Genomic DNA, 25907 nt, shown 5'->3' on the forward strand with positions numbered 1-25907 from the left:
AAGGGAAGGGAGAAGAGAGCCATTCCTGTCACCCCTTAGATGCCACACTCTGCACTGGAGGGCCTCGTACCTTGCTTGAGGATAGACTGGACCCCACTTCAGGAGATTTGGGGAGAGTTAATGATCTGCCAGAATGATGCAGCTGGAGGTGGGGAGGGCTGAGTCTCCTCTCTTGTCTCTGCTCCCCGCCCCTCCAGGGGTTAAGGTCAAGGGCAGGGCAGACTTGGAACCCCTCATTCAGACTTTACACAAAAGAGACTCAACCAAGAAGACAAGTGTTGCTTGTAGGTCAGTGGAAACCTGAGAGTAAACGGGATTCCAACGATGCCCAGGGCTTTCTGGGGACACAACTATGTATGCTGCAGCCATTCCCAACGGAGCTGATGCCAGAAAGGGCACAGCAGCGGGGCTGTCGTGGGTTTATTTAGTTATCCGACCATGTGGGAGGCTGAGCAGGCCTTGCCCACACCTCCACCTCTGCATGGCCACCGTTCACTGGCGACTTCTGCTCAGACCCCGCGGGTCCTGTGCCCTCCTGAACACAGCGTGTGGACAGGTTCTCACCAGACCTGCCCCGAAGGGGGGGGTGAGGAACTGAGTCCCTCAAACTACTCACCGCCCAAGTGAGGGACTGCCTTGATATTACAGTGTGTGTGTGTGTGTGTGTGTGCCCTGAGAGGAAGTGTGAATTGACTGTGCCAGCAATGACCTTGGGCTGCTGAAGATGTGCGTGTCCCGCTAGTGTGGGAGCAGTCTGTCCCCGCTTTCCTAAGAGTGTGTGTTCTGCTCAGTGGGGATGTGGGGAAGCTCCCCTGAGACTCCAGATCACTCCTGTGGGTGTGCGCTGGGGGTGCATAACGTCTGTGCCTGATCCTCCCATCCCCTCTGTGTGTGTGTCTTTTAAAGGGGGTGTGTATTGTGGGTGTGCTGTGCCAGAGCATCCTCATCCGACTCCGTGTGGATACATGTTTGTGTGTGTGTGTGTCCTCAGGTGTGAGCCAGTGTTCACACACGTTTGCGTGTGCCCCGTGTGTTCCGCGAGCGTCCTGGGAGGGGGACGGAGCCCAGCAGGTGCCGGCAGGGACAGGAATGTGCCGGAGTGGATCCCTGCTCGGCTCTCCGGCTGTCCAGCGAGCGGGCGCGCGCGGCAGGCTCCGGGGCGCTGCCGCGGGGTGTGCGCGCGCGGGGTCCCGGGCCGGCGTGCGCGCCGGGGTGAGTGCGAGTGAGTGCGGCGCCGCTCGGCTCGCTCCGCTCCGCGCCCGCCCGCGCAGCCCGCACCCTCGCACTGCTTGGCTGCTGCCGGGTGACGCGGGCTGGGCCCGCCCCCCGCCTGCCGGCCCCCGGCACTCACTCGCGCCGGCCGCCGCCGAGCAGGCAGCAGCGGCGTCAGGGCCGTCCGGGGGCGCCGCCGGCCATGCCCGCCGCCCCCGCCGCGCCCCGCCGGGCCTGCTGAGCCGCCCCCGGGCCGGGGCCGCGCCGGGCCGGGCCGCGCCCGGGCGGGGCCGCGCTGCCTGCATGACCCTCCGGCGGCGCGGGGAGAAGGCGACCATCAGCATCCAGGAGCATATGGCCATCGACGTGTGCCCCGGCCCCATCCGGCCCATCAAGCAGATCTCCGACTACTTCCCCCGCTTCCCGCGGGGCCTGCCCCCGGACGCCGGGCCCCGCGCCGCCGCGCCCCCGGCCGCCCCCGCGCGCCCCGCCGCGGCCAGCGCGGGCCGCCGCAGCCCCTCCGACGGCGCCCGCGACGACGAGGAGGATGTGGATCAGCTCTTCGGAGCCTACGGCGCCAGCCCGGGCCCCGGCCCCGGCCCCAGCCCGGCGCGGCCGCCCGCCAAGCCGCCGGAGGACGAGCCGGACGCCGACGGCTACGAGTCCGACGACTGCAGTAAGTTTCCAACTCGCCGGCTTCTCGCCGCCCCCCCTCGCGCAGGCTCCCGCGCGCCCCGCGGCCTCGCCCGGCCCCTCGGCGCCCCGCGGGCTCCGCTTGTCCCTCCGCAGACACCCCGCTCCGCGCGCGGCCCCCTCGCCGGCTCCGTGCGCCCTCGGCGCCCCGCTCCGACACCTCCCCCGGCCCGGACTGGAGAGGTGGGAAGTTTGGGGGCGCCCCCTGGGGGTGTCCCATTTCCGGGGCCCGGCCCCCCGGAGCCCGCGCCGCGCCCTCTCTCGGCCCGCCGGCCGGGAGCTCCGGCGCGGGCGGCCGCTTTTGTTCCTGGGAAGGGCGGAGCTGCGCCCGGGGAGACACCAGTTGCTGCCGCCGCGCGGCCGCTTCCCGCCCGGGAGCCGCCGCGGCTGACCTCGCGGCGGGAGGGCGGGAGGGCGGGGGCCGGGCCCGGCGGGCTCCCCGGGCGGGCCGGGCGGCGGGCGTAGCGCGGCGGCTTTGCTGGTGCGCGGCCCGAGAAGCAGAGGACCGCGGGGCCGCCTGTCCTTTGGAAAAACCTTGGTGGTTCCTCCCGCGTCGGTGCACACTCCCGCCGCGCTCGCCCAGGCGGGCGACCTTCTCCCACCTGTTACTCCCAGCCCCCCACCAGCCCCCGCCTCGCCAGCAAGCCCCCCCCATCCCGAGCCTGCGCTCCCCAGGGCCGAGCCCCCAGCCTCAGGGAGCAGGCGAGCGACCGGGTCGCCAGGGCCAGGCCGGGTGGGGCTGGGGGACGCTGTTGGTCCTTTCCGGTGTCGGAGGTGCCTGCCCTCCCCGGAACTGCAGGGGAAACCGAGGCTGAAGAGGTAGCGGCTCCATGCGCCACGGGCTTGCACGGGATGGGGGTGGAGATGGGGCGGGCGTGGGGAAGCGCCCCCTGCCCAGCTGTGGCACCAGCCTTGACTCTCTCAGACCTGGAAAACCAGGGTCAAATGAAAGCCCAGTCCAGGGAGGTGGACCTTTTGGAACAGGGGTCGCAGTAGGTCTGGCCAAGATCCCACCCTCCCCACCCGACTCGCGCGCGCAGGGCAGCTAGGGTTCCGGCAGGGACATTCACCCGGGCCCTGGACCAGCGTCTTGGTGATTCCTAAGCATAAAAACGTGCCTCTTAAAGACCAAGGTGTGGGCTACCAGCACCACTGGGTGTGGTTGGTGGGGGGCATACCTCTCAAGCCTGATCTAGGGAGGCCCAGGAGGAGTGAGCCTTAGGAGGCCCTTTAGCTGTGATAGGGAACTGCCTGCTGTGTGCTTTCTTGGGGCCTGGATCACAGCCCTCTGGCCAGAGCCTGGCATATTGAGGTCCTACCCCCAGGCATCAGGACTAGGGAGCAGTCCTCTCCCTCCACATTTTTCCTGCCAGCTTGGAGAAATTGGGTGGGGAGAATGTATTGCCCTCAGGGCTGTACCCTGGATCTTTCCTAGCCTGAGCTCTGGGCACCCCTGGTAAAATGCACCCCCTCACTAGCTGCACCTCCGGGCAGGCCCTGAGACTCAAGTCCTCCCTTTGGATACCCTGAATTCAAAGCCACCTCCAGAAGAAGGGGTGGGGAACCCCATTTCCAGTATCTTCTGGTATACTAGAGTGAGCACACAAAGCAAAGCTTCTGCCTGCAGCCCTTCTAGTGCCTCCACGGGCCTCTGGGCAACGTTCAGCCAGAAGGTGAGAAATCTGGTCATTTCTTTTGACTAGCCCTGAACCTACAGGCGAGGAGGGAGCCAGAAGGTCCAGAGCTTTGGCAGCAGCCCCACCCCTAGTCAATTCACAGAGCACAGTCCTAGCAGCAGAGAGGAAACAGGAGCCCCAACAGCTCACATGTCCTCACAGGGGACAGATTCACTGGGTTCAGCAAGACCAGGCAGCCTGGACGCAGCCTCTCCAGCCTGGACGGTGGGCTGACCACACTGTCACAGACCCCCTACTGGAAAGAACACAGGGGCAGGGTGTGTGCACCTGGGCTAGCGTGGGCCCCTCCCTGCCTTCAAGGGGCAGCTCAGCCCGGGCTTGGATCCCATCAGAGTCTGAGCGAACAGACCAGGTCTGGGACACAGAAATCTCGGCTCCTGCCTGTGTGGAGCCCTGGTTCTGGGGTGGAGCTGCTCTCCACCCGGTCCCTCGGCCGCTCCCTCCTCAGCTCTGACAAGCAATCTCTCTAGCAAGCCTAAATGAATGATTCAAGGCAGATGGTTCATTACAGCTTTAGCCAGGGTTATGCTATTTGCTGCCCTAATTATTGGATTATCTCTTCTGACAAAAAGAAATTAGGGCGGTTGCTCTGTTGTCCAAAGCTGAGAGTAATGTTTATTTATTTGGCCTTTATTTTTCCTTCTCTTTAAACCTCATTCTTTAAGTTACCTCAAGGGACAAGCACAAATTTTACATGGTGCGAGGGGTCTAAGAGGAGTGAGGATGGAGAGAAACGGGTGGCACTGGCATGAGCGCCGCCCTCCTTTGCCCGCCCTCCCTGCTGGGGCTCCCCCCTGGGGATTACCCACATGCGCCTGACTGAGCTGGACTCCACTCTCCTCCAGACCTGTGTCTGCCCACCCCCGCCTGAGAACCCCTTCCACCCACCGGGCTGTGGCAGCCCCTCAGAGCTGCCGTGACTAGAGTGCTTTGGGTCGCAAGCAACAGAAAACTCAAAGTGCTATAAACCATGAGGGTGGGCGGCAGCTCGGCAGCAACATCAATCACGAAGGTTCTGTCCATCTTTCCAGTTGACCATGCCCTTGCTGTCTTCGGCTGGCCTCCCTCAGGGTCCAAGATGCTGCTGCAGGTCCAAGCATCCCATGTTAATTGTGACATCTAGCTGAGATCCTAAATTTGATAAGGACCATTTTCCCCTCCCATGTATCAATTTAAGATCAGACCTTGCCCAGAGTCCCCAGCAAGCCTGGCCTTCTGTCTCATTGGCCAGTCCTGCATCACACACCCATCCTTAAACCTGCCCCTGCATGATTCATTCTGGGCTGGGTCAGGACGGACACCCAGTGAGGCTTGGAGCAAGAAGAAGTAGAGGGATCACAACCAAGCCTGCCCCAAAAGTCCTGAGCTGGGCCCACTTCCCAGTCCCCACAAAAATGTGATGCTCCCATTTTTGAACCTGTCATCCTCTTTTTATGCTCGACATTACAAGAGCAATTGTATAGCAATTGCTGTGTACAGCAATTGTACAATTGTACAGCGATCTCTGTGCTGGGCACAGAGATTCAAGAATGTCTGAGACCATCTCCGATTCCAGGGAGTTAATAGACATTGAGATGCAGTGAGGACAGCGAGACAGGACCCCAAACGGGTTGCCCAGAGTTCACCCAAGGAGAGGGTTCAGTTCAGAAACTGGGGGGAGAAGGAGCAGCCTGGCGGAGGAGGAGGAGGAAAGGAAAGTGCTCCTGGCAGACGGACTTCGGTGTACAGACGTACAGCGGTGGAGGAAACGCAGCTCAGTGGAGGCCACGTCAGTTCAAGTGGGTAACACAAGGGGAAAAGATGATGTGATGAAAGGGGTCCTGCCACAGAGGGTCTTGAACCTCACACCAAGGAGGCTGAACAAAGTCCAAGATACAGTGGCGAACCTTTGAACAATTTAAGGTGGGGGAGTGAATAGATGTAGAAATGTCCTAACCCTTTGCTTCTGCCCTCCTGGGATGTAGGGACATATGACTCATTTCTCTCTGTAGCCCCTGGAGTGCCTCAGTTTCCCCAACTCAGCTTTCAATTCAAACTTGATCATTTCCTGTGGTTCTTGCCATCATTTTTTAAAAATCTTTTTGAAAGGTTAACATTTTTCTTCAAAAAAAAAAGGGAGGGCCTCCCCTAGTGGCACAGGCAGTTGAGCGCCACGCCGTGAAGCTGTCCGCAGCCTCTGCAGTACCAGTTCGATCCCTGCCAGCCGGCGAGGGTCCCACATGGCGCGCAGACCTCTCCTGTCGTGCCCACCGCTCCCCTCAGCAGTGTATTTCATCAATCTGCCTGTTCTGCTCCCCACTCTGTCTCTGGTGAATCCTCTCACCCTCCCACACATCTGGCCTGTACCCCGGTTCTTGTATAAATAAATAAATCTTTAAAGAAAAAAAAAGGGAGGTTTCCTATTCCCAAGGGTGTATGGATGAGGAAAGTCCAGGTGCAGTCCAAGGTCAAAGTGATGCTGTCCGTCTCCACCAGCAGAGCAGAGGGAGGTGCAGCCTTACAGGAACCGACAGGAATTTGAGCTTAATTTTCTCTGAATTAGCCCCATTAAAGCTCTATAATTACCAACAAGCGGGTGACAATTCTCAAAGGCCCATTAGTGACCAACCGTCATTATTTTTCCAAAGATGTAAACTTTAGCCGGGGCATGTGATTTGAGTGGCAGGGCCAGGACCCTGTGGCTCACACAGACAAGCCTTCACCTGCCCTTGGGGACCCCTCGGCCATACCACAGGCCAGGGTGCCCGAGAGACTCTATTTTTCTGTCTTTTGTTTCTCCTTTACATCCTCCTAAGATTTCGGCTAAAAAAAGTGGCAGACAAGAACAATGTGTCGCCACTAGGCTTCAAGGCAGAAACTACCAGGATGGAAATGAGGAGCCTTCATTTCTGGGTCCTGCTCGGCTGTGCCGCCCTGAGCAGGACGCCTCCCCCTCTGAGCCTCATTGTTCCAAATGGGAAACGAAGACTTAGACTATCCGATAAGCTCCTAAGAGACCACCACCAAGCAAGTCTCTAAAATTGATGACCAACTGTAGGATCAATGGGAGTTGTCAGGTTTTCCCGCCCTCCCGCCATTAGCATCAATGACCCACACCTGTGCACTCACACGCGTGCCTGACGGCGGCCCCTGGAGCGGGGTGTGCGCATGCGTGAGTGGGCACACCTGAGCCGGGAGGCTGAGCCTGTAAGGCCGGCGTCACAGAGGGCGGCAGCAGAGGACGCCTGGGGGCAGACGACCGTGCGGCAGAGTAGCAGAGACCAGCGGAGAGACCGCGAGAGAAGGCCAGAGAGCCCAGAAAGAGTGAAGATTCGCCAGGGACTGGGAGGCCTGCCAGCCTCCCTGCCTGCCTCACTACAAGTGGTGTGGAAAGATCACTAAAAGCCTGAAAAAGCCATTGAGGGCTCCAGGACTCCTCCCTCACCCATCTGCCCGGATCATAGAAAACCTGCTCTGTGCCTTGCTGGCTCTACACCAAGGCTGTATTTGGAAACTGGCATTTCTTACAAAACTTCCATCGGAGTTCATAGAAATTCATCAGTCCCATCCTGGGGTGGCCCCAGGTTTCTGTTCTCCTTGGGAAGTGAGGACAGGTGTTGGTGTCACCACGCAGCATCCAGGCTCCTTAAACAGATGTCTATAGAGCCAGGGGAGGGGCTCCACACCCCTCTTGGATCTGAGTTCCCCAATGGGCAGCAAGTAGCCCCTCCACCTCCCTGCCTTGTCCTGTGATTAAGCAACAGACAGCGATCATGGAGTGTGTGTCTTACACGTGGCCTCGCACCCACTGCCCACTCCTGAGAGCAACTGGAGAGCTGGTTGCCTGACGGTCCCAGCCACCTGTTTTCTGCTGGTGTCACAGGTATGAGGCCTGGTCCCTGCCCAGGAAGCTAATGTCAGGAGTGAACGAGCCACAGTGGGCCTAAACTGGATCGATTGATAGTCCTGTGAAGTCAACAGCTTTGGAGACTTGTTAGAAAAGTATAGACCCAGAGAAGCTTGGGCCTGGGCTGTGTTGGTTGTTACGGGCACCTGGTGATCTCTACCTTGCTTTCTGCACCCCAGGTGCCTGCCCCCACCCCCAAAGTTGAGAGCTAGGAAACAGCAAAAGGCAGGACTACCTGCTCTACCCAGGGAAAAGGGCTTCAGCCACCATCTGAGGCCCATTGACTCTTGATTTGGACACAGTTCTAACAAGTATTTTCACCTGGTTTCATAGAAGAAGCGTTAACTATTGAATAGGAGGGAGAACTGTTTGTGCTACCAGAGGCAAGAACGCTAACGGCAGTTGCAAGTCAGGAGGTTTCAAGCTGATGGCAAAAGAGGAGGAGGCATTAAAATGAAGACCTCAAAAAGAGTGGCCACCTGGGAGTCATCGCACACCCGTTCCGTGTCTACGCTGTGCCCGTGACATACGGAACAATCACGTGGTTGCAGCAATGGTGCGGGTTTTTCGGAAAAGTAAGTGACCGTTTGTATATTCTATTCACAAAGGCTGTAAGATGTGACCCAGTTTGGAATAAGGCGTCTCAGAGGAGAAGTACAGCTTTCTAGCAAAATCACCTAAGTGAACCTGCTCCTTCTATAATCTGCTGAGCTCTTTCTGTACCCCATGTGCTGTGTGAAAGCACAGTGCTGAGGTGGGTGCTATTGTATCTCCATTTCGCAGATGAGAAAACTGAGGCACAGAGAGGCTAGGTAAGCTGTCTAAGGCCAGCAAGAAAGTGCAGTCAGGATTTGAACCCAGAGTCAGACATCTTGCTCCCCACACTGCCTCCCCCTGCCCCACTCCCAGCAAGGACAGACACTGAGCCATGTGCCTTGTGCTGTGTTACAACCTGGGGGGCAAGACAAGCTCAACTCTACACTCATGGGCCTGAATACATCCGTTTCTCTGCAGACCGCAAACTTTGCCATGCCTGGGCCCTACGCTGACCCAGGGATCTGCGGGCCACGTCGTCCCTGTAGTAGCCACTCAACTCTGACGTTGTGGCTCACAGGCAGCCGTGGATGAGATGTGAACAGATGGACCTGGCTGACTTGGCCAGAGGACCACAGCTGCTCTAGACCCATGTTGGGCACCCCTGGCCTGAAGAGTAGAACTCTGCCCTCCCCCCAGCATCATTCCAGGCACTCAGTACCCCAGGGGTCAGTTTGGCCTGTGACTGAAGTGTTTCCCCTCCCCCAGCCCCAATGTGCACTGGCCAACTCCTACTCATTCTTCATGGCTCACATAAAGTGTCACCTCCTCCAGGAAACCTTCCTTGATGGCTCTGTTTCACTGTGTTACCAAACACCCCTCCCCCCATTCCCCACTACTCCTGGCCCACCGGACGTTACTGTGGCAAATTCTTTTCGTCTGTTCCTCCCATTAAGCCGTGCTTTCCTGCAGAGCTTCATCCCTAGAGTCTGGTGTATTGTCAACACTTGGTAGAGAAAGGGAAGGGAGAATGAAGGGAAGGAAGGAAGGAAGCTGGATGGATGGGGAGGCAGGGAGACGCAGCTGGGCCTCTGAAGACATCCCGTGAATCATCTTGCTATCCTGAGACTTGCCCCGAGGCTGGCCCTGCCCACACCCCAGGTCTTTGTGCCAGGAGCCAAGTGTTCGTAGCAGGCACAGCTGCTGTGTGATTGCCCCTGCGGGTGGCAGCTGTGCCCAATAACGCCCCTGCTCTGCTCCGCCCTTGGGAATCGCCCGGTGCCTTTAAGAAGCTCTGGACCCGCATGAGGACCCAGCTGCTTGCTCCCCGCAGCCTGCACAGGTCCCGCCTAACAAAACCCATCACCTCTGCCTTCTCTCAATTCCTGTAACATTTAACAAATGAGAGAAACTGAGGCGTGGAGCTCAGACTCGCATGGGGCAGGGGGGCATGAACTTGGCTGGAGCTGAGGGGCCAGTGGACATGGCCACAGGCAGTACTGCCCCAGCGGGGTGAGGGGCCCTGCTGTGGGGCCAGCCTGGGTGACGGGGAACCAACCTAACCTCTCTGAACCTCAGCTCCTCCTCATTGGGAAAATGGGGACAGCCCGACTCGCTTCCCGGGGTTGCTGGGACTGGAAGGTGGATGCAGAGGCCGCGTGCGGTGGGTGCGCCATGGTGGCAGTCACCACAGGCTTGCCGCGGCTGACTGCACAGGGTTGGGTGGACCTTCTCCCCGGTCTGGCCACACGTCTGGCCACACGTGACCCGGGCCCTCCCTTGTCCACAGCTGCCCTGGGCACACTGGACTTCAGCCTGCTTTACGACCAGGAGAACAATGCCCTCCACTGCACCATCAGCAAGGCCAAGGTAGGCCCAGGGCCCTGGCTTGTGGAGGGGGCCGAGGGAGGTCAGGAAGGCCAGTTTCCTCTCCAGCCTTCATGGTGCGGGTGCGGGTGCAGAGCCAGGAGGGAATTTTGCCTCGGTCAACTCAGCTGAGAAAGTAAAACAAAGGGAAGGGCCTGGTGGGAGAGCCACGGGGCCTGTCCTGCAGGCTGAGGAAGGCCTGCATGTGGAAGCCTCAGTCCCAGGCTTGCAGTCCCTGGCGTGAGTGGGCACAGCTCTGGAGGCTGGCACCACGTGGGGAGGCTGACCCCTCTCCAGGCAGGGGATCCATCTCTAGTGTCAGGGCCTGAGCCTTGCTCTTGGGGGTGGAGTCAGGGGCATCTGTAAACCCCACTGTGGCCTGGCCCCTTGGGCCGACACGTGCCAGCTCTGTGTTCTCAGCTGCACTGTCCTCTGTCCCCACCTCAGTGTTCCGCCTGGAAGGTGCCAAAGTTGACGTCCTCTCGCAAGGTCAGGGCCACTGTGAGACCTGGTAGAGCCTCCTGGAGGGGTCTGGGCCCAGCTCAGAACTAAGAGCCTTCTGCCTGGGCCCAGAACCCTCCCTCCTACCCCAGCCCCTGACTCCTAGCCTGTGAGCTTTCCTGTTCCTTTCTCCTCCTCTGCCCTTGACTCTGTGCCACAGCTGGCACTGCCCAGCTGAGACCCTCAGCCTGGATCACTACACCTTGGCTGCCCTGGTCAGGGCTGAGTAGTGTCCACAATGGCTACCTAGAGGCCATCCCTGCCCTCTCCTTTGGCAGCTGTTGGACTAAGACGTGGGCCCCCCAGCCTTGCCATGAGAGAGCTGTCCACCTGCCCCAGGGACAGAGTTGAATATTTGGGGACCCCTCACTGCACCAAGGTGTGGGACTGGGCAGATCCCCTCTGCTCTCCCTCTACCCAGCCTTGTAGAGGTTGTCCAGGCTTAGGGACTCTGAGTGGACACTGGCCGTCAGACCACTGGCCAGAGTCATCCATTCCTTGTCAGAATCCCAGGCACCAGGACCCCTCCCTCTGCTGCATGCCCCCCCTTCCTCACCTGCGCTCCAGGTGTGTGCCCCTAGGGGTGTGTCAGTCAGGGCATTGGAAGTGGGGGATAGAAGGACCTTGAGCCATGGTTGCTCCCCCATTCCCCAGGTCATTCCCTGTTTACATCCAGTTCTGCCTGGGGAGAGCGGACGCAGGCATGGGCTTGGGATATGTGAGAAACCCCAGGGAGTAGGAAGGCTGAAGCAAGGCTGACAGTCGAGCCCCGGAAGTGGGAACAGTGGCCTCTGGGAGGAGACTAGAGGCCTGGGGCAGGCCCTCCTCCTTCTGGGTGGGCAGAGCAGCCTCAGTTTGCGCCCCTGGTAGTAGGCTTAATCATACCCACCTGTGTAGGGTAGCACTGGTGCCCCCACAGCTCCAGGCACAGCTCAGATGCCCCACCCCACCCTCAACCATTTCCACGACATCTTCCAAGGGGCCTGCAGTGTTGGGAAGGGAGAGCAAACCCCTGCCTGCCAGGCCCTGCATTGGTATTACCTCCTCAAGTCTCCAGCCTGAGAAGTGGGTACTTTATTGAGCCCCAGAAGCTTGTGGGCAAAGTAACTCATAGACTCCCCAGTAATTGCAATTGTTACCTCCAAAGTGCAGAAGCTGAATGAACCCAGGCCAGCCTGGCTCTAAAACCTGTGTCTCCCTTCCCAACACAGCAGTGGGTGATTGGAAGCCCTCACCTCAAATCTCAACCCCCTCCTGGGAGGACCTCCAAACGGGGTGGGGGGAGAGGCCCAGCACCCTTTGGAGGGGGACCTGGTGACAAGCAGCCAACTTGCAGCTCCTCTGCCAGTGCTGGCACCGGGTTGCTGCTCTACCCTAAACCAGCCACAGCCCCCTGCCAGCCACAGCCCCACGCCAGCCACAGCCCCACGCCAGCCACAGCCCCACGCCAGCCACAGCTATCCCTATATCCCCAGGCACCATCCCAGAAAAAAATGCAGTGATCAGAAATGAGCAGGCATGAGGTCAGCTAAGCCCCTGTCTGTTCTCACTTCCATTGGTTCCTGGGCATTGCACACTTGACTCTGCAGAGTTGGTGAGGGATGCCATCTTGTGGAGGGACCCTCCACGGCCAGCCAGCTTGTGTGGCCTGTGTGGACACAGACTGGCAGGCACTGTGGCGAATCAGGAGAAACTGAGCCTGGTCCCCAGGACATGGGGCATTTCCCTACCACCCCAAAGGGAAGCGCATGGATGACTGTGCAGGGCTATAGGGATTTGGGGCAAGTGAGGGAAGGACAGGCCTCCCCAAAGGGGCCACTGGCTTCATTCAAAGCACTGCAAGTCTCCTGGTCTCAGTGGTGAAGAAAGGCTGGCCTGGCAGGCACATGACACCTGCCCTGGGTCAGGACTTTTGGGTGGAGAGAACACTGCACCCCTCTGAGCCCTCTTCACTCCCCCACTAGGGGGAGAGTTCATGCCCCACTAGGGGGCTCCCCTAGTTCATGCCCCACTAGGGGGCTCCCCTGAAGAGGGTCGGGGCACAAGGACTGCCTGTGGCTCTGTGTCCCACTTCACACCCTTGGCTGTTCTCTGCTCAGGGCCTGAAGCCGATGGACCACAATGGGCTGGCGGACCCCTACGTCAAGCTCCACCTGCTGCCAGGAGCCAGTAAGGTGAGGCGTCCTCCTGGGACCTGCAATTAGCACTGCCCCCTGTGACTGGGACCCAGGCTGGACTTGAGGCACCAAGGAGACCCCCAGCTCCCCCATCCCCTCAGAGCCCAGTCAAACTGTGGAACCTCAACCCATGTGCTCCAGGCCTCCCAGGGACCTCCAGCTGGCATGTCTGCCCGGAAAGCAGCCTCAGTTTGCTCACTTATAAATAGGCTTCGGTTGAGTTAGGGGAACCCCAAGAGAATTTCCAGTCAGGGTTTTATAAAAAGTCGTCACCACTAGAAATTAATATTTCATGCTAATAAAGGGTCCCAGGCAGGTCTCCCTGGTGCAGTGTCCATATATGTCTTAGGCTGTTGAGATGCCTGAGACATCAGTGATCGCAGTTACCTCTTGGACCAAAATGGCAAATAAGCACCGTGTTTTTGGTTATTTCCTTCCATTGAATGTTAAATACTTCAGGCTTTTAATTAAAATATTTAACTTGGGAAAAAAAAAGGGTTCTGTGGCCAGATGACACTGGGAAACAGGTTTCTCTACTGCGAGACTTATCAGAGCCTTTAATGTGTAGATGGGCTGCTCTGTGAGGCTCACTGCGTACAGAGTGGGCAGTGTCTGCCCATTTATTTGACCACAAAATCCTGTTCCCATGGCAGAACACCCCCAGGCCGACCCTGCTCCATGTCCTCATGCTGCCAGGGGACCCCTATGGCTTTGCAGGCTCAGGAGATGTTCTCCACTCAGGCGTTCAATAACCGTGATTTCTTAGACACATGGAACCCAGCTGCTGGCTCATAGGGAGCCCCCATGGGATTTCCTGTATAAGGCGACATTTTACAAAGTGCAGTCCTTATAAAGAATTTATATGCAAGGCTCCTAAAAACTGCTGAGAGGTGTTTCCTGAACCACAGCGCTTATGTATGTGGTAGAGTGGGGATTCAAACCCAGGGCTTCCTGACCTCAAACCCTGAGCTGGTATAGCAGGTATCAAAAGGAATGGGGCAGAACTCAGAATCGGAGGGTATAAGGCCCATCAGGGCTCTGAGGACCAAGATTTCCAGAAGCACAGAGGAAGGAGTAGAGGGCAGACCTCCCCACAGGTATTCTCTAGGAGAAGTGATATTCCAGGCACACAGGGAACAGCCTGAGCAAAGGCAAAGAACTATGAGGGTGAGGATCCAGCCCCATAGCCCAGGCCCCAGCAGCTCCTGGAGAAAATGCACACACTGTGGGGCCTGGAGGCAGGGAGCCTCCTGGTTAGTTTCCTTGGGCTGCAGTAATAAGTTACCACCAGCCGCTGCCAGAAGCTGCCCACATTCCCTTGGCTCATGGCCCCTTCCATCGTCAAAGCCAGCCTTGCGTCTCGCTGACCTTCCCTCACTACATCTCTTCTGCACCCCCCTTCTGCTTGTACGCACCCTCGTGATTAATTCCATCTCCATCCAGAAAGCAAGCTGACAGACACAGCCACTGGTTCTAGGATCAGGCCCTGGCATCCTGGGGCCACTGCCCAGCTTGCCACACTCCTTCATGTTCACAGGCTCGTTTTTGCTTCCTCCAGGCAAATAAACTCAGAACAAAAACTCTCCGAAACACTTTGAACCCCACGTGGAACGAGACCCTCACTTACTACGGGATCACAGATGAAGACATGATCCGAAAGACCCTGCGGTGGGTGAGCGCCCCGGGGCCACAGGCTCCCTCCCACCCCCTACTCCCAGTCACAGGGCCGGCCCTGAGCATGCTGCGCGCGCCTCCACACACACAGCCACGCTCACGCCGTGCAGATCCTCCGTGACCGGGAAGCAAGTTGAGGGCACCCAGGGTCTGTAGAGCTGGCCGTGTTCCTTGCCCTCCAGGATCTCCGTGTGTGATGAGGACAAATTCCGCCACAACGAGTTCATCGGGGAGACGCGCGTGCCCCTGAAGAAGCTGAAACCCAACCACACCAAGACCTTCAGCATCTGCCTGGAGAAGCAGCTGCCGGTGAGTGGGCCGGGGGCTCCCTCCAGCGCTGGGCTCTGCAGGCGTCCTGGGCCAGCCCTCCCTGGGGAGCGCAGCACCTGAGGGCTGGTGCCCCTACTGGGCGCCTGACATGGTTGCATGTGCCCAGGGAAACAGACAAAAACCCCCGCCTTGGTGAAGCTTGGACAAAATGAGATAAATCCCCCAAACACAGCATGCGAGGCAGTGATCAGGGCCAAGAAGGCAGGACTGAGAAGCGGGGGGCGGGTGATGGGTCAGCTGGGTGCTCTGGGAAGGACTCGGGCGGGTGGAGACTGTCCCAGGGAGAGCAGCAGGTGCCAAGCCCCGTGTAGGCTGGAGGAGGCACAGGCATTAGCCCAGCTGGCGAAGAGAGGGCAGGGAGGTGTCCTGGCAGCTGAGATCAGAGGTTAGAGGGGTGGGGGTGGGGCAGGAAGGACTCGGGCCTTCGACCTTAGTGGGGCAGGCAGCAGGAGGCGCGGGCAGGGGCTCAGCGCATCTGACCCATTTTAACGGGCTCGTCAGGCCCAGAGCGGGATGGAGAGGAGGGAAAGCAGTGAGGTGAGCAGGCCCTGGCCTGGTGGGGCCACAAGGGAAGGGAGGCGTGCTGGACTGAGCTTCCCGGCCGTGGGACGGAGCGCTGGAGTGAAGGGTCATTAACTGTGAAGCTCGGGAGGAGCAGCTGGGGAACGCGGGAGCTCAGCTGGAACACGGTAGGCAGGTGATGCCTGTGACACACCCGGAGGAGACAGAAGATAATTATTTCCTACAAATCACTAATGTTTGGAAATGATATCAAAACCGATTTTGCCCCCGGCCATCTGCAGCACTGGCCTCCCAGAGCCTCAGTCCACTAGTCTCTCACCCGCCCTACCTTCCTCTTTCTTCCCTCTCTTGAGGCCTCAGCTGCTTCAGAAGGCCCAGAGGGCTTGGCCAGGAGACCCCAGGACCCCAGGGTCCCGAGAAACCTGGATCCTCTGGCAGGCAGCCCACTGTTCAGGGCCCAAACACAAGCCCCTTTGGGGATGTCTTGCCCCCCCGCCCCCTTCCTGGGCAAGGGAGACAGCTTGGAGCACGCTACCCGGCGACCCGGGCCTGGCCCAGACACTCAATGCAGCCTGGCCTGGGCCAGCCCTGGGAACTGGTCAACCTGCAAGTCCCGCTTCCTTCTGAGTCCCAGCTGTCTTTTTGCTCAGCTTCATCAAATTTGATTCTTTTGTCACATTCTCTCCCACTCATAGACATTTATGTGAAGGATATAACCTTTATTTTAGTATTAGTCACTAACCACAGGTGACCCAGTTTTCTCAAATGATCTATGTCAGTTATAAAAGGCAACACCGACGCCTACTTAGTGGTGCTCCACTGAGTTTTGATCCTTGGCATAAACAAACAACGGTGCGGGGTTGGCGGGGGTGGGGGGGTGAGCACTGTGCACGCGTGTGCTCACGTGTTCAGGCACAAGGCCCCATGTGTGTCCCTGCCTGTGTTGGGGGGCATGTCAGGTATTGCTGAGCCTTGCTTGAATCTGCCAGGAATCCACTTTGGGGGATGCAAAGTGACCCCCACAGTGCCACTTGGGATAGCTGCTCTGCCAGTCAAGATATTTGGTGTAGTAGATTTTATATCATCTGTAACCTTATCCATTCTCAGCAAGCACTGAACAATGTGCCTAGTTCCATGGTCTTCACAGGAAATGATCCAAAGGGTATCCCATATTTTTAGTTTTTGATTGATATTGTCTCATTCTTACATTATCACACCAAAGCCCCCATCCAGAGTGGCAGATAAATTCAGTCTCACGTTCCTTAGCCTGACCCATTGGCCGTGGCGGACCGAGCACTGTTGAGAAGGAAGCTGAGGCTGCCTTTGAAGTCAGGGCGGATGCTGTGCTCATCGATCACCGATCACCGTATCTGCTGCGGCCGCGGGAACTGGGGGAGGCGGCCCTTGCACGGGAGCCCCTTCGTTATGCGCAGCTGCTCAGGGCATGACTTCCCCACCAGGCAGAGGACAGTCGTGGGCAAAGGAATGCGGCCCAGACTGCATGAGAGAGGAGGCTGGGGTAACGCCTAAGGAGGGCCCTTGGGGGTCACGAGGCTCCAGCTGGGCGGTTGGACAGAAGGTAAAGGTCAGGGGGCGGTGGATGAGCAGCTGCCAGAAGGTGGAAACAGGTGGTCTCAGAAGGGTGAGGAATAGTCAAGCGTTCCGCTGGCTGGAGGGGAGGCCAGACGGTGAGGTCTAAAATTCAGGTACGACCCCAGAGTCAGAGCCTGGGCAGCTGCAGGGGCACAGAAGGGGTCCTTAATGACAACAGCCCCCCCCCCCCATCCAAGCTGGCGCTCAGCTCGGAATGTGGCTGCCCTGCTGTACCAGGAGAAGCTCTGGAGTTACTTCAGTGTGACACCTCACCATCTGGTCTGGGCCCGTGGACAGACTTGGGGGCCGGTAGCTGACGGGAGGACCATTGAGTGGCTTCCTGCCTCACAGGTGGACAAGACGGAAGACAAGTCCTTGGAGGAACGGGGCCGCATCCTCATCTCCCTCAAGTACAGCTCACAGAAGCAGGGCCTGCTGGTTGGCATCGTGAGGTGCGCTCACTTGGCTGCCATGGACGCCAATGGCTACTCAGACCCATACGTGAAAACGTGAGTGTGTGGCCCCAGGCCAGCCCCTCCATCCTCCTCCTCTCCTCGAGAGACAGGTCTGTGGGACGGAACAGTGGTGAGTGTGGTGGGCACTCAGTTTGTTGCTGAAGCTCGTCGGGCACTGTGTTCCCAGGAATGCATTCTCTTCCACGTTCCTTTGGCAACACCATCAGTAAAATCTAGCCAACCCCATTTGACAGGTGAGGAAACTGCGGCCCTTAGATGTTGAATGGCTTCCCAGGCCATGCTGACAGAGTAGCTCTCTCCTGATGTCCTGTTCAGGCCTTTCCATGATGGAAGGGACCAGGCAGGGCCATGGAGTAACCCCATAGAGGATTACTCTATGGGGAGGGGACAGGAAGGGACAGGGGCCATGCCAGCGGTGACCAAGAACCCAGGACTTAGTGCTGCTCATGTGCCCGGTCCAGCTGGCACCACAGGTGCCACCCAGCCCTGCCAATGGAGGCTCATGTTGACATTAGAGGCACTAATGCCAATGTGGGGGGTATGCCAGACCTGGGTTCTGAAGCTGTGACTGTGCCAGGAGAGGCTGTGATCTTCACTTCAAGGGCCAGGTGGGAGTTGGGGGGCCTTTGGAGAGGGAAAGGCAGGTGTCACAGTTGACTGTCAGTGTTTTGTGCTCTTCACTTACAAAAGACTTGGGGAGCAATTTGACTCAGCAGAAAGGAGGTGCTTCTACTGAGGCAGAGTCAGAGGGTTAAGGTACAGAGGTAGGGAAGGGACAGTGAGGAGGCCCAGGTGACAGAGTCTACGCGAAGGTCTTGACCCCACATGCAGGCCAGCACTGCTGCACCACACGACTCTGAGGTTGCCACTCCTACTGGCCACTATCGTATTTCTGTTGCTTTTAAAATCAGAGGACAAAATGGTGTAGCTACTTCAGAAAAGTCTGGCAGTTCCTCAAATGATTAAACATAGAATTACAATTTGATCCACTCCTAGGCATACACCCAAGAGAACTGAAGATGTTTGTTCACACAAAAACTTTTGCATGAACATACTCAGTCGTATTTAAGATGTTATGAACATCTTAAAATAGGCTCAATGCCCACCTACCAGGTTGACAGGTGGATTATTTGGTCATGAAAAGGAGCAAAATACTGATTTCTGCTACAACCATTTTTTTTAAAAAGATTTATTTACGCATACAAGAACTGGGGTACAGTCCAGAGGTGCAGTGGGTGAGACGATTCACCAGAGACAGAGTGGGGGGCAGAACAGGCAGATCTACTGAAACACACTGCTGAGGGGAGCAGCGGGCAAGATGGGAGAGGTCTGCAGTGCCATGTGGGTCACCTCCCTGGCTGGGGATCAAACTCATGCTGCAGTGGCTGGTGATAGCATGATAGCACTGACACTTTAACCCCTGCGCCACCAGGGAGGCCCTGCTACAACAAATCTTAACAACGCTATGCTAATCCACTCACGCAAGGCCATGCATCGTATGATTCCATTAATGAAAAGTCTGGAATGGGCAAATCCAGACAGGAAGTGGAGTAGTTGTCAGGCACTGGGGCAGGAGTGACTAATGGAGACTAGGTTTCTTTCTGGGGGCTGAAGATATTCTGCAATTTGTTGTGGTTGATGTTTGAGTCTGAGTATACTAAAATGCATGAAATTGTGTACTTTAAAAAAGGTGCATCACACAGCATGTTCATTATAGCTCAACAAAGCTGTTATTTTTAAAACCTAATGCCGCCAGGCCCCAGAAGCAGTGCCCAGACATAATGGCAATCTGACTAGGGCCCACTGCATTGCAGTGCAGATTCCCGGTAAATAGTACAGGAGTTACTGCTTTTCCAAATGAAAAATAAGGAATTGGCCCCCAGCTTCAACATGAGCAAAACAATGCTGCAAACATTTAGGAGCTAACCAGTCTGTCTGTATGGCTGGAGAGCAAATTGGCAGGAGCCAGTAAACTAGGAAAACGTGTGGGCACCGAGCCGCATTCTTTCCCTTCCAGGATTATAGCCCCGAAACCCACGCGTGGGTGGGCGGAGAGCTGTTGATGGCAGCATGGCTTGTCTAGCAACAAGCTGGGTAGCAGTCGTCAGCAAAGGAAAAGATGAATAGAATGTGGCATGTGCATATAATGGAGTACTATGCAGACAAAATGAATAAATGAGGACTGGCTGAATTAACTCGGACAGCTATGCTGAGCCCAGAAGCAAACCGCAGGAAGGTGCACGGGTGATACTGTTTCTGCACATTTCTTAACTCTTGCAGGGCTTTGCAAGGTGGTGGTGGTGGTGGTGGTGGTGAGGAAGGAGGAAAGTGCCTCTACCTGTACCCATCATGCTAGAGTTCTCCCATGGCAGGGCGCAAATGCAATCTGAAGCCAAATTGTTATGAACATCTTAAAATAGGGTCGATGCCCACCTGCCAGGTTGACAGGAATCCCAGGGTCCCATGCTTGTTTAGCCAGAAAGCAGGGTCTCACCCAGTAAAACGAACAGTTCTGCCAACCCCCACAGCCAGGCAGACCCTGTCCTCCGAGCCTGGGGCTCCTCCCTGTCAGTATGGGAACTGCTGGGCCCACGCAAGCCATGTCCACCTCCGCAGCTGGGTCAGCATGACCTTTTAAAAATGGGCAGATCTGTAGGTGGTTCCCTGTATCAGAGCCACACTTGCCCTGGGGGCCCCACCCTGGCCTCAAAACCCCCTTGTCTGATTATAATTCTCTGGGTGAGAAGAGGCCCTGTTTAGGCCGTTCAAGCCTCGCTGCCTCTGAAAGGCCCTTTCATGGACCATGGTCCTCTTCCTCACAGAAGGCAGACGAAATAAGGGCCCTGGTTAGATTCTGGGTGGTGTGGCCCTGAGAGTGTGTCCCTGGCAAGGACCCCAGAAGAGCGCCAGCTAGGGACACGCCATGGTGAATGCTAAAGGGCAGAGCTAGATAGAGCAAAGCCTTGGGTCAGTACCCTTGCTCTTTCTCGTTTTATTGAGAACCAGCAGAGGTTACTGTAACCACAGCATGATGCTTTGCCTCATTTACACCGAGAAGCGATGGCGCATCCATCTCCTCATAGAGATACAACAGAAAGGAAAAATTTGCTCCTTGTGAGAACGCTGAGGCTCTACTCTTTTTTTTTTTAAAGAGGCACGTATTTTATTTATTTGTTTGTTTGTTTATACAAGCACTGGGTACAGTCAGAAGCACGGGAGGGTGAGAGAATTCACCAGAGTCCGAGGCTCTACTCTTAACTCGCCTGCATATCATCAGCGGGGCTGCAGTCACCTCTGGCACAGCACCTCCTTAGGACTTTATCTCGTCACTTTTAACTACTTTCCTCCATCCCGCCCCACCTTTCTGTGGGACCCCCTTCCCTGGTTAACCACAAGTCTGATCTGAGCTTGGATCGCTTGTGTTTAAGATTTACCTCTGCACACAAGAACTGGAGTGTAGGCCAGAGGTGCGGGGGTGGGGTGAGAGGATTCAGCAGAGTGAGGAGCAGAGCAGGTGGAGCTACTGAAAACACTGTCTGGCTCTGAAACCGGACAATTAGATGGTTTCTGTATCTCAGCTGTTGTGAACAATGCGGTGAGGGACATGGGGGTGCAGATAGCTTTTTCCAGCTACTGTTATTTCCTTGGGATATATTCCCGGAAGTGGAATTGTTGGATACTGTAGTAGTTCTGTTTCTCCTTTTTTGAGACTCCTCCATACTGTTTTCACAGTGGCTCTACCAGCTAGATTCCCACCAGCAAATGCATGAGGGTTCCCCTTTCTCCACATGCACCCTCTTTTATAAACTTCTTCCTAGGTGACACCTGCCCCAGTTCCCCTTTTCCAGGCCAGAAATTGACCCCAAATCCAGCTATTCAGGGTATGATGGGGGAGAAGCAGTAGCATGCTGGTAATAGAATCACCAACTCATACAGAGTATCCCTCAGGGGCAGTGCTAGGCCTAGTGAGCCTCCCGCTGATGCTCTGCAGTCACTTCTGTTATAATCTCCATTTTATACCTAGAACTAAAGGAACTGGAGGCACCGTGCCGTGCTGTCCTGTACAACTCCCTCCCTCCAGCCACCTGGGCTCTGGCCTTCAACAAGCAGCAGTTACTGTGCAGAAGGGACCAGAGGGGCCACTGCTGGAGAGGGTCTGTGAGCCTGGGTGGCCAGAACAGAGCAAGGGGGAGCAAAAGGCCACGGGGGCTATGCCAGAGCGGGTCCCTTGCCTGCAAATGTCACACCTGCAAAGGGCACTGAGGCAGCTCACCCAGGATGGTGAGGAGAGGCAGAGAGGGTACTCCAGACAGAGAAACCAGCACGGACAAAGGCCTGGAAGCAGGACAGGAACAATGCCTAGTACCCTGCTGTGGGGGCCCAGTGACTGGGTGAGGGGTCACTCGATGAATGTGGGCCATGCAGTGTGCTGAGGATGTGGGGATCCCAGAAAACTCTCCTTCCCAAAGCAGGGGTAGGGAGACACTCCTACTGTGCAGGACCCACAGTCGCTCCCTTTGCAAACTGCCAAAGGGGAACAGGCCAAGAACAAGTTGAAGCGACAAAAAACAATAAATAGCAAAATGGTTGGCAAGCGTATGAAAGCTTTATAAGGAAATGAAATAAAAAAATTCACCATCTCTGGGTGGGAGCTTTAAGATAACACGCCCTTAGCCAAACTTGTTTTTAAAAGTCAAGTTTGAGGTTCTGACTTCAAATTTTGAAGTTTGACTGACATACAATCTTATTACTAACACCACAGTCAAGATGTAGAATGTTTTTAACCCCAGAAAGTTCCCCCAGCCCACCGTGGATTTGTTTTCTATACTAGACTCTCTCATAATGGCAACAACCACACAGTACGTGGCCTTTTGAATCTAGCTGCTCTCACATCACATAAGTGCATTAGTCATCCACGTGGCTGTGTGCGTCAGTAGTTTTGTTCGTCACTTCACTTGTTATCAAATTGCGTTTTCAATAATTGTAAGCAGCTGCTTAAAAATCAGGGCTTTAGGTGGCACAGGGGTTAAAGACAGTGCTATGAAGCTATCACCAGCTACTGTAGCAAGAGTTCAATCCTTGGCCAGCCAGGGAGCAACCCACATGGCGCAGCAGGCATCTCCTGCCTCAGCCCGCTGCTCCCCTCAGCAGTGTATTGCAGTACATCTGCCTGTTCTGTTCCCCACTCACTCTGGTGAATCCTCTCACCCCCACACCTCTAGCCTACATCCCAGGGCTTTGTGTGGACCTATGTCTTCATTTCTCTCCCAACACAACTTTTGTCAATACATATTTTCTAGTGTTTCTATCATGAACTTGTATAAATTGTTACAAAAATAATGCAAAGTCAACCAACAATGATACCACTTTCTCCTCCCAAACCAACAAGGATTTTCTAAGTAGTCAGCTTTGTGAGGACGTGTGTCAACCAGTCTTTTTGGAGGGCAGTTTGGCGAAATGATGCAAGAAGTTTGACATGTGTCTCTGGATGGTAAATTCACTTCTAGGAAAGTATCATTTGTTCAAAAGTTTATGGAGTTACCCAGGGCCAGGCAGTAAGCTGGGTCGGGAACCTGGTGGTGGATAAGAAAGATGTGGTCTGCACCCCCAGAGCACTCTCAAAAGAGGCAGGACAGCTGTCCTGTCATGAGGTCTACAACTGAAGAGGTGTTGTCCTGGCTTCTCACACCAGCCCTATGGGGACCAGCTGTGTGACCTTGAGCAATTCCCTTCACTTCCCTGATCCTCAGCTGAAGACAGCTGTTCTGCAGCTAAGACTAAGGAGCTAATGAAGAGGGAGGGAGAGCGCTTGAAAGTCCAACTTCTCTTCCATGTGGGAAGAACTGTTACTGCCCACAAGGCCTTCCTCAAAGCTCCAGTGATGTTGCACTTACTAAATTTATTAAACAGATGAATTTTATGTGATTCAATAAACCTACTTTAAAAAATCTCTAGCGAGGAGCCAACTCTGCTAAAAATGCTTTTCTGTTGGGGAGATAAGTTTTGTGAAAATGAGACCTCCAGGAACAAGGAAAAGTCCGCTTTCTAGGGGGATGGGGTGGGGGAAGGTCTGTGGTAAACCTCACAAGTGGGCATGTGACGAAGTCCAGTAGATGAAGAAACCACTTGTTTCTCACCACACTGACCACCCACCTTAGGCACAGTAGTGCCAGGGAATCCGAGAATTAGGATGAATGGGGTTGTCCAGGGAAAGTCCTGCAAGGATAAAAAGCTCTTCTAAGCCCTGCCGGCTCCCTCTGAACCTGGTTCTCTCTACCCTCACCCTGTCTGTGGGTTATAATTCCAGATACCTGAAGCCAGATGTGGACAAGAAATCCAAACATAAGACGGCGGTAAAGAAAAAGACCCTGAACCCAGAGTTCAATGAGGTAGGAGGGGGCTGGTGAAGATACTGGGAAGCTGCTCAGTCTCCCCCCAAACCCTGGAGTGTTGACAGAAGGTGGGCAGGGGTTGACAGGACAGCCCCTCGATGGAGGGGAGGGGTAGGAAAGGCCTGGCTGAACTAGGTCAAGGGGGTGGGATGGGGGAAGAAGAGAGGCCTGGGAAGCACTTCAGAGGATCTGAGTGAAAGAATGGTGGCCATGTTTGATGCGGAGGTGTGAGGAGAGCGAGATGGTGGGAGGACTGGAGCTGCTCCAGGCTGCAGGTGCAGAGCCAGATCCTTGGGCACCAGAGTGGGTGCCGGTGGAGAGGACCTCCAAGGAGAGGAGCCAAGAAGCCTCAGGCAGAACCTGAGCCATTAAAGGTGGCAGAAGAGATACTGCCAGAGAGTGAGGGAGACGGCAGATGTTAGAACACTCTGGAAGCTGTTGAGATAGATATCCACAAAAGGAGTGGTCAGCAGGGCCAGACCCAGGAGAGAGCAAGCACACTAAGGCCACCAAGTGTCTGTTGATTTGAAATAAAGAGCTTCTCTGGCATCTTGAGACACTAGCTTCAGTGGCAGAGAGGCGTGGACCCCAGCCCGGCTGTCAGAAATAGATGAGACTCCACCATCATCCACCACCGTGCCCTGACCACCCTCCCACTCACTCATCCTTCCTGAGTCATGCCCTCGCCACACCCGAGCCCTTCTAGTCATGTGGCATTGACCCTGATTATCCCTTCTGGCCACCAGGAGTTCTGTTACGAGATTAAGCATGGGGACCTAGCCAAGAAGACTCTGGAGGTCACCGTTTGGGATTATGACATTGGAAAATCCAATGATTTCATTGGTAAGAGGACGTGATGAGAATACCATTTAACCACGTGCGTTCAGCCAAGGGAAGTAGACTTGAATCAGGCCATAGCCTCTCCTGCAAAGCCTTTGGGGGAAAACTGGGTTCAGAGACCACCTACCGCAAGATGTGAGGGTCCTCACACGTTGTGCAGCCTGTACCTATGTGACAGAGGCAGAGACAGACCTAGAGAACTAAGGAGGCCTGGGAGGGTCATACCTTGGGATGGACTGAGGCCTTGTGGCTCTGAATTCCAGGTGGGCTTGGTGGCTGTGCGCAGAGGGGCTAGCCCTTTCTTCCCCCATCTCTTCCCCTTAACACTTACCACTGAGCTCCACCCCCAGCAGTGCTCTGGTCCTGGATAAAGGGCAGGACCAGGGCCCTGATCTGTGAAAGCCTAGAGTATGGCTTGGCGAGCAGGCCACTGTCCACCCTCAGAAGCCAGTGGGCAGGGCAGAGTCAGGCCTTGAAGCACAGAATTACAAGGTGCAGCAGGAGGTTGCTGTGTCCCTGACTGCCCCCCCCCCGTGCCCCTCTTGCAGGTGGTGTGGTTCTGGGCATCAATGCCAAGGGCGAGCGGCTGAAGCACTGGTTTGACTGCCTGAAGAACAAGGACAAGCGGATTGAGCGCTGGCACACTCTCACCAACGAACTCCCTGGGGCCGTGCTCAGCGACTGACAGGCCCCCTCCACCACCACAACCAGCCCAGTGTGGGCCTGGCCCTGGGCTTCCTCAACTGCCACCAATGGCCTCAGCTCCCACGTTGGGGAGGATCCAGGACATCTACTTGGACATAGAGCCTCTGCAGCCCTTGTTTGGTGGCCATGGAGGGCCCAGCCACAAAGTGACACTGAACTGCGTGGACAGGATTGTGGCCTCACCACCTACCTGGAGGAAGGGCCTAAGGCCATCCAGGGGGGCAAGAACCCTACTAGGTGTTGGCAGTCACAGGGGACCTCAGGCTGAAAGGAGTGCAGGGGTGCCAAGGCAGTAAGAATATGACTGGTAGGGGGAGATTAAGGGCAACAGAAGGACAGGACTCTGAAGAACATTTATTCCCAAAAGAAAACCCTGATTTACCCCTTCATCTTTGGTATTAATGGGCAGGTAGGGAAAAGGTGACGTTAGAGGCAGGACCGATTCCACAGTCCCCTGGGACGGAAAGATACCCAGGGCCTGCCGTCAGGGAGATCCCCATTTAGCTAGAAATAAAATATCACAATGGGGGGGGGGGGGTTGAGTAATGCCAAGGCCAGCCTGGCCTTCCTATAGGTGCTGTGGATTCTGCTGACTGCTAGGAGGGCAGGGAAGGCTTCCTGGAGGAGATAATGTTTCCGCAGGACCTTGAAGGGTGAGTCAAGTTTCTATGCAAACAAGGGGAAAACAGTGTAGGGAATCAGTTACAGGACCTAAAGGGGGAAAAGGTGATGTCAGGGACCCTTTGAGACCCAGGGTCCAAAGGGGTAGGTACAAGAAGCTCAGAAGCCAGATTTGTTACAACAGGAGG

General features: G+C 56.1%; 1 protein-coding gene across 1 annotated transcript; it reads left to right on the forward strand.

The window, feature by feature from the left end:
• Positions 1 to 1515: 1515 nt before the first annotated feature.
• Positions 1516 to 25078, forward strand: DOC2B (double C2 domain beta; the record flags this gene model as incomplete). The annotated part of the gene is made up of 9 exons (XM_084238786.1): positions 1516 to 1888; positions 9812 to 9891; positions 12489 to 12563; positions 14125 to 14234; positions 14423 to 14549; positions 17037 to 17194; positions 23469 to 23550; positions 24300 to 24396; positions 24942 to 25078. The coding sequence occupies 9 exons, from the start codon at positions 1516 to 1518 to the stop codon at positions 25076 to 25078; spliced, it is 1239 nt and encodes a 412-aa protein (XP_084094912.1).
• Positions 25079 to 25907: the final 829 nt, after the last annotated feature.

Source organism: Talpa europaea (genome assembly GCF_964194135.1).
Source record: "Talpa europaea genome assembly, chromosome: 7".
In the NCBI taxonomy this organism is placed as follows: Eukaryota; Metazoa; Chordata; class Mammalia; order Eulipotyphla; family Talpidae; genus Talpa; species Talpa europaea.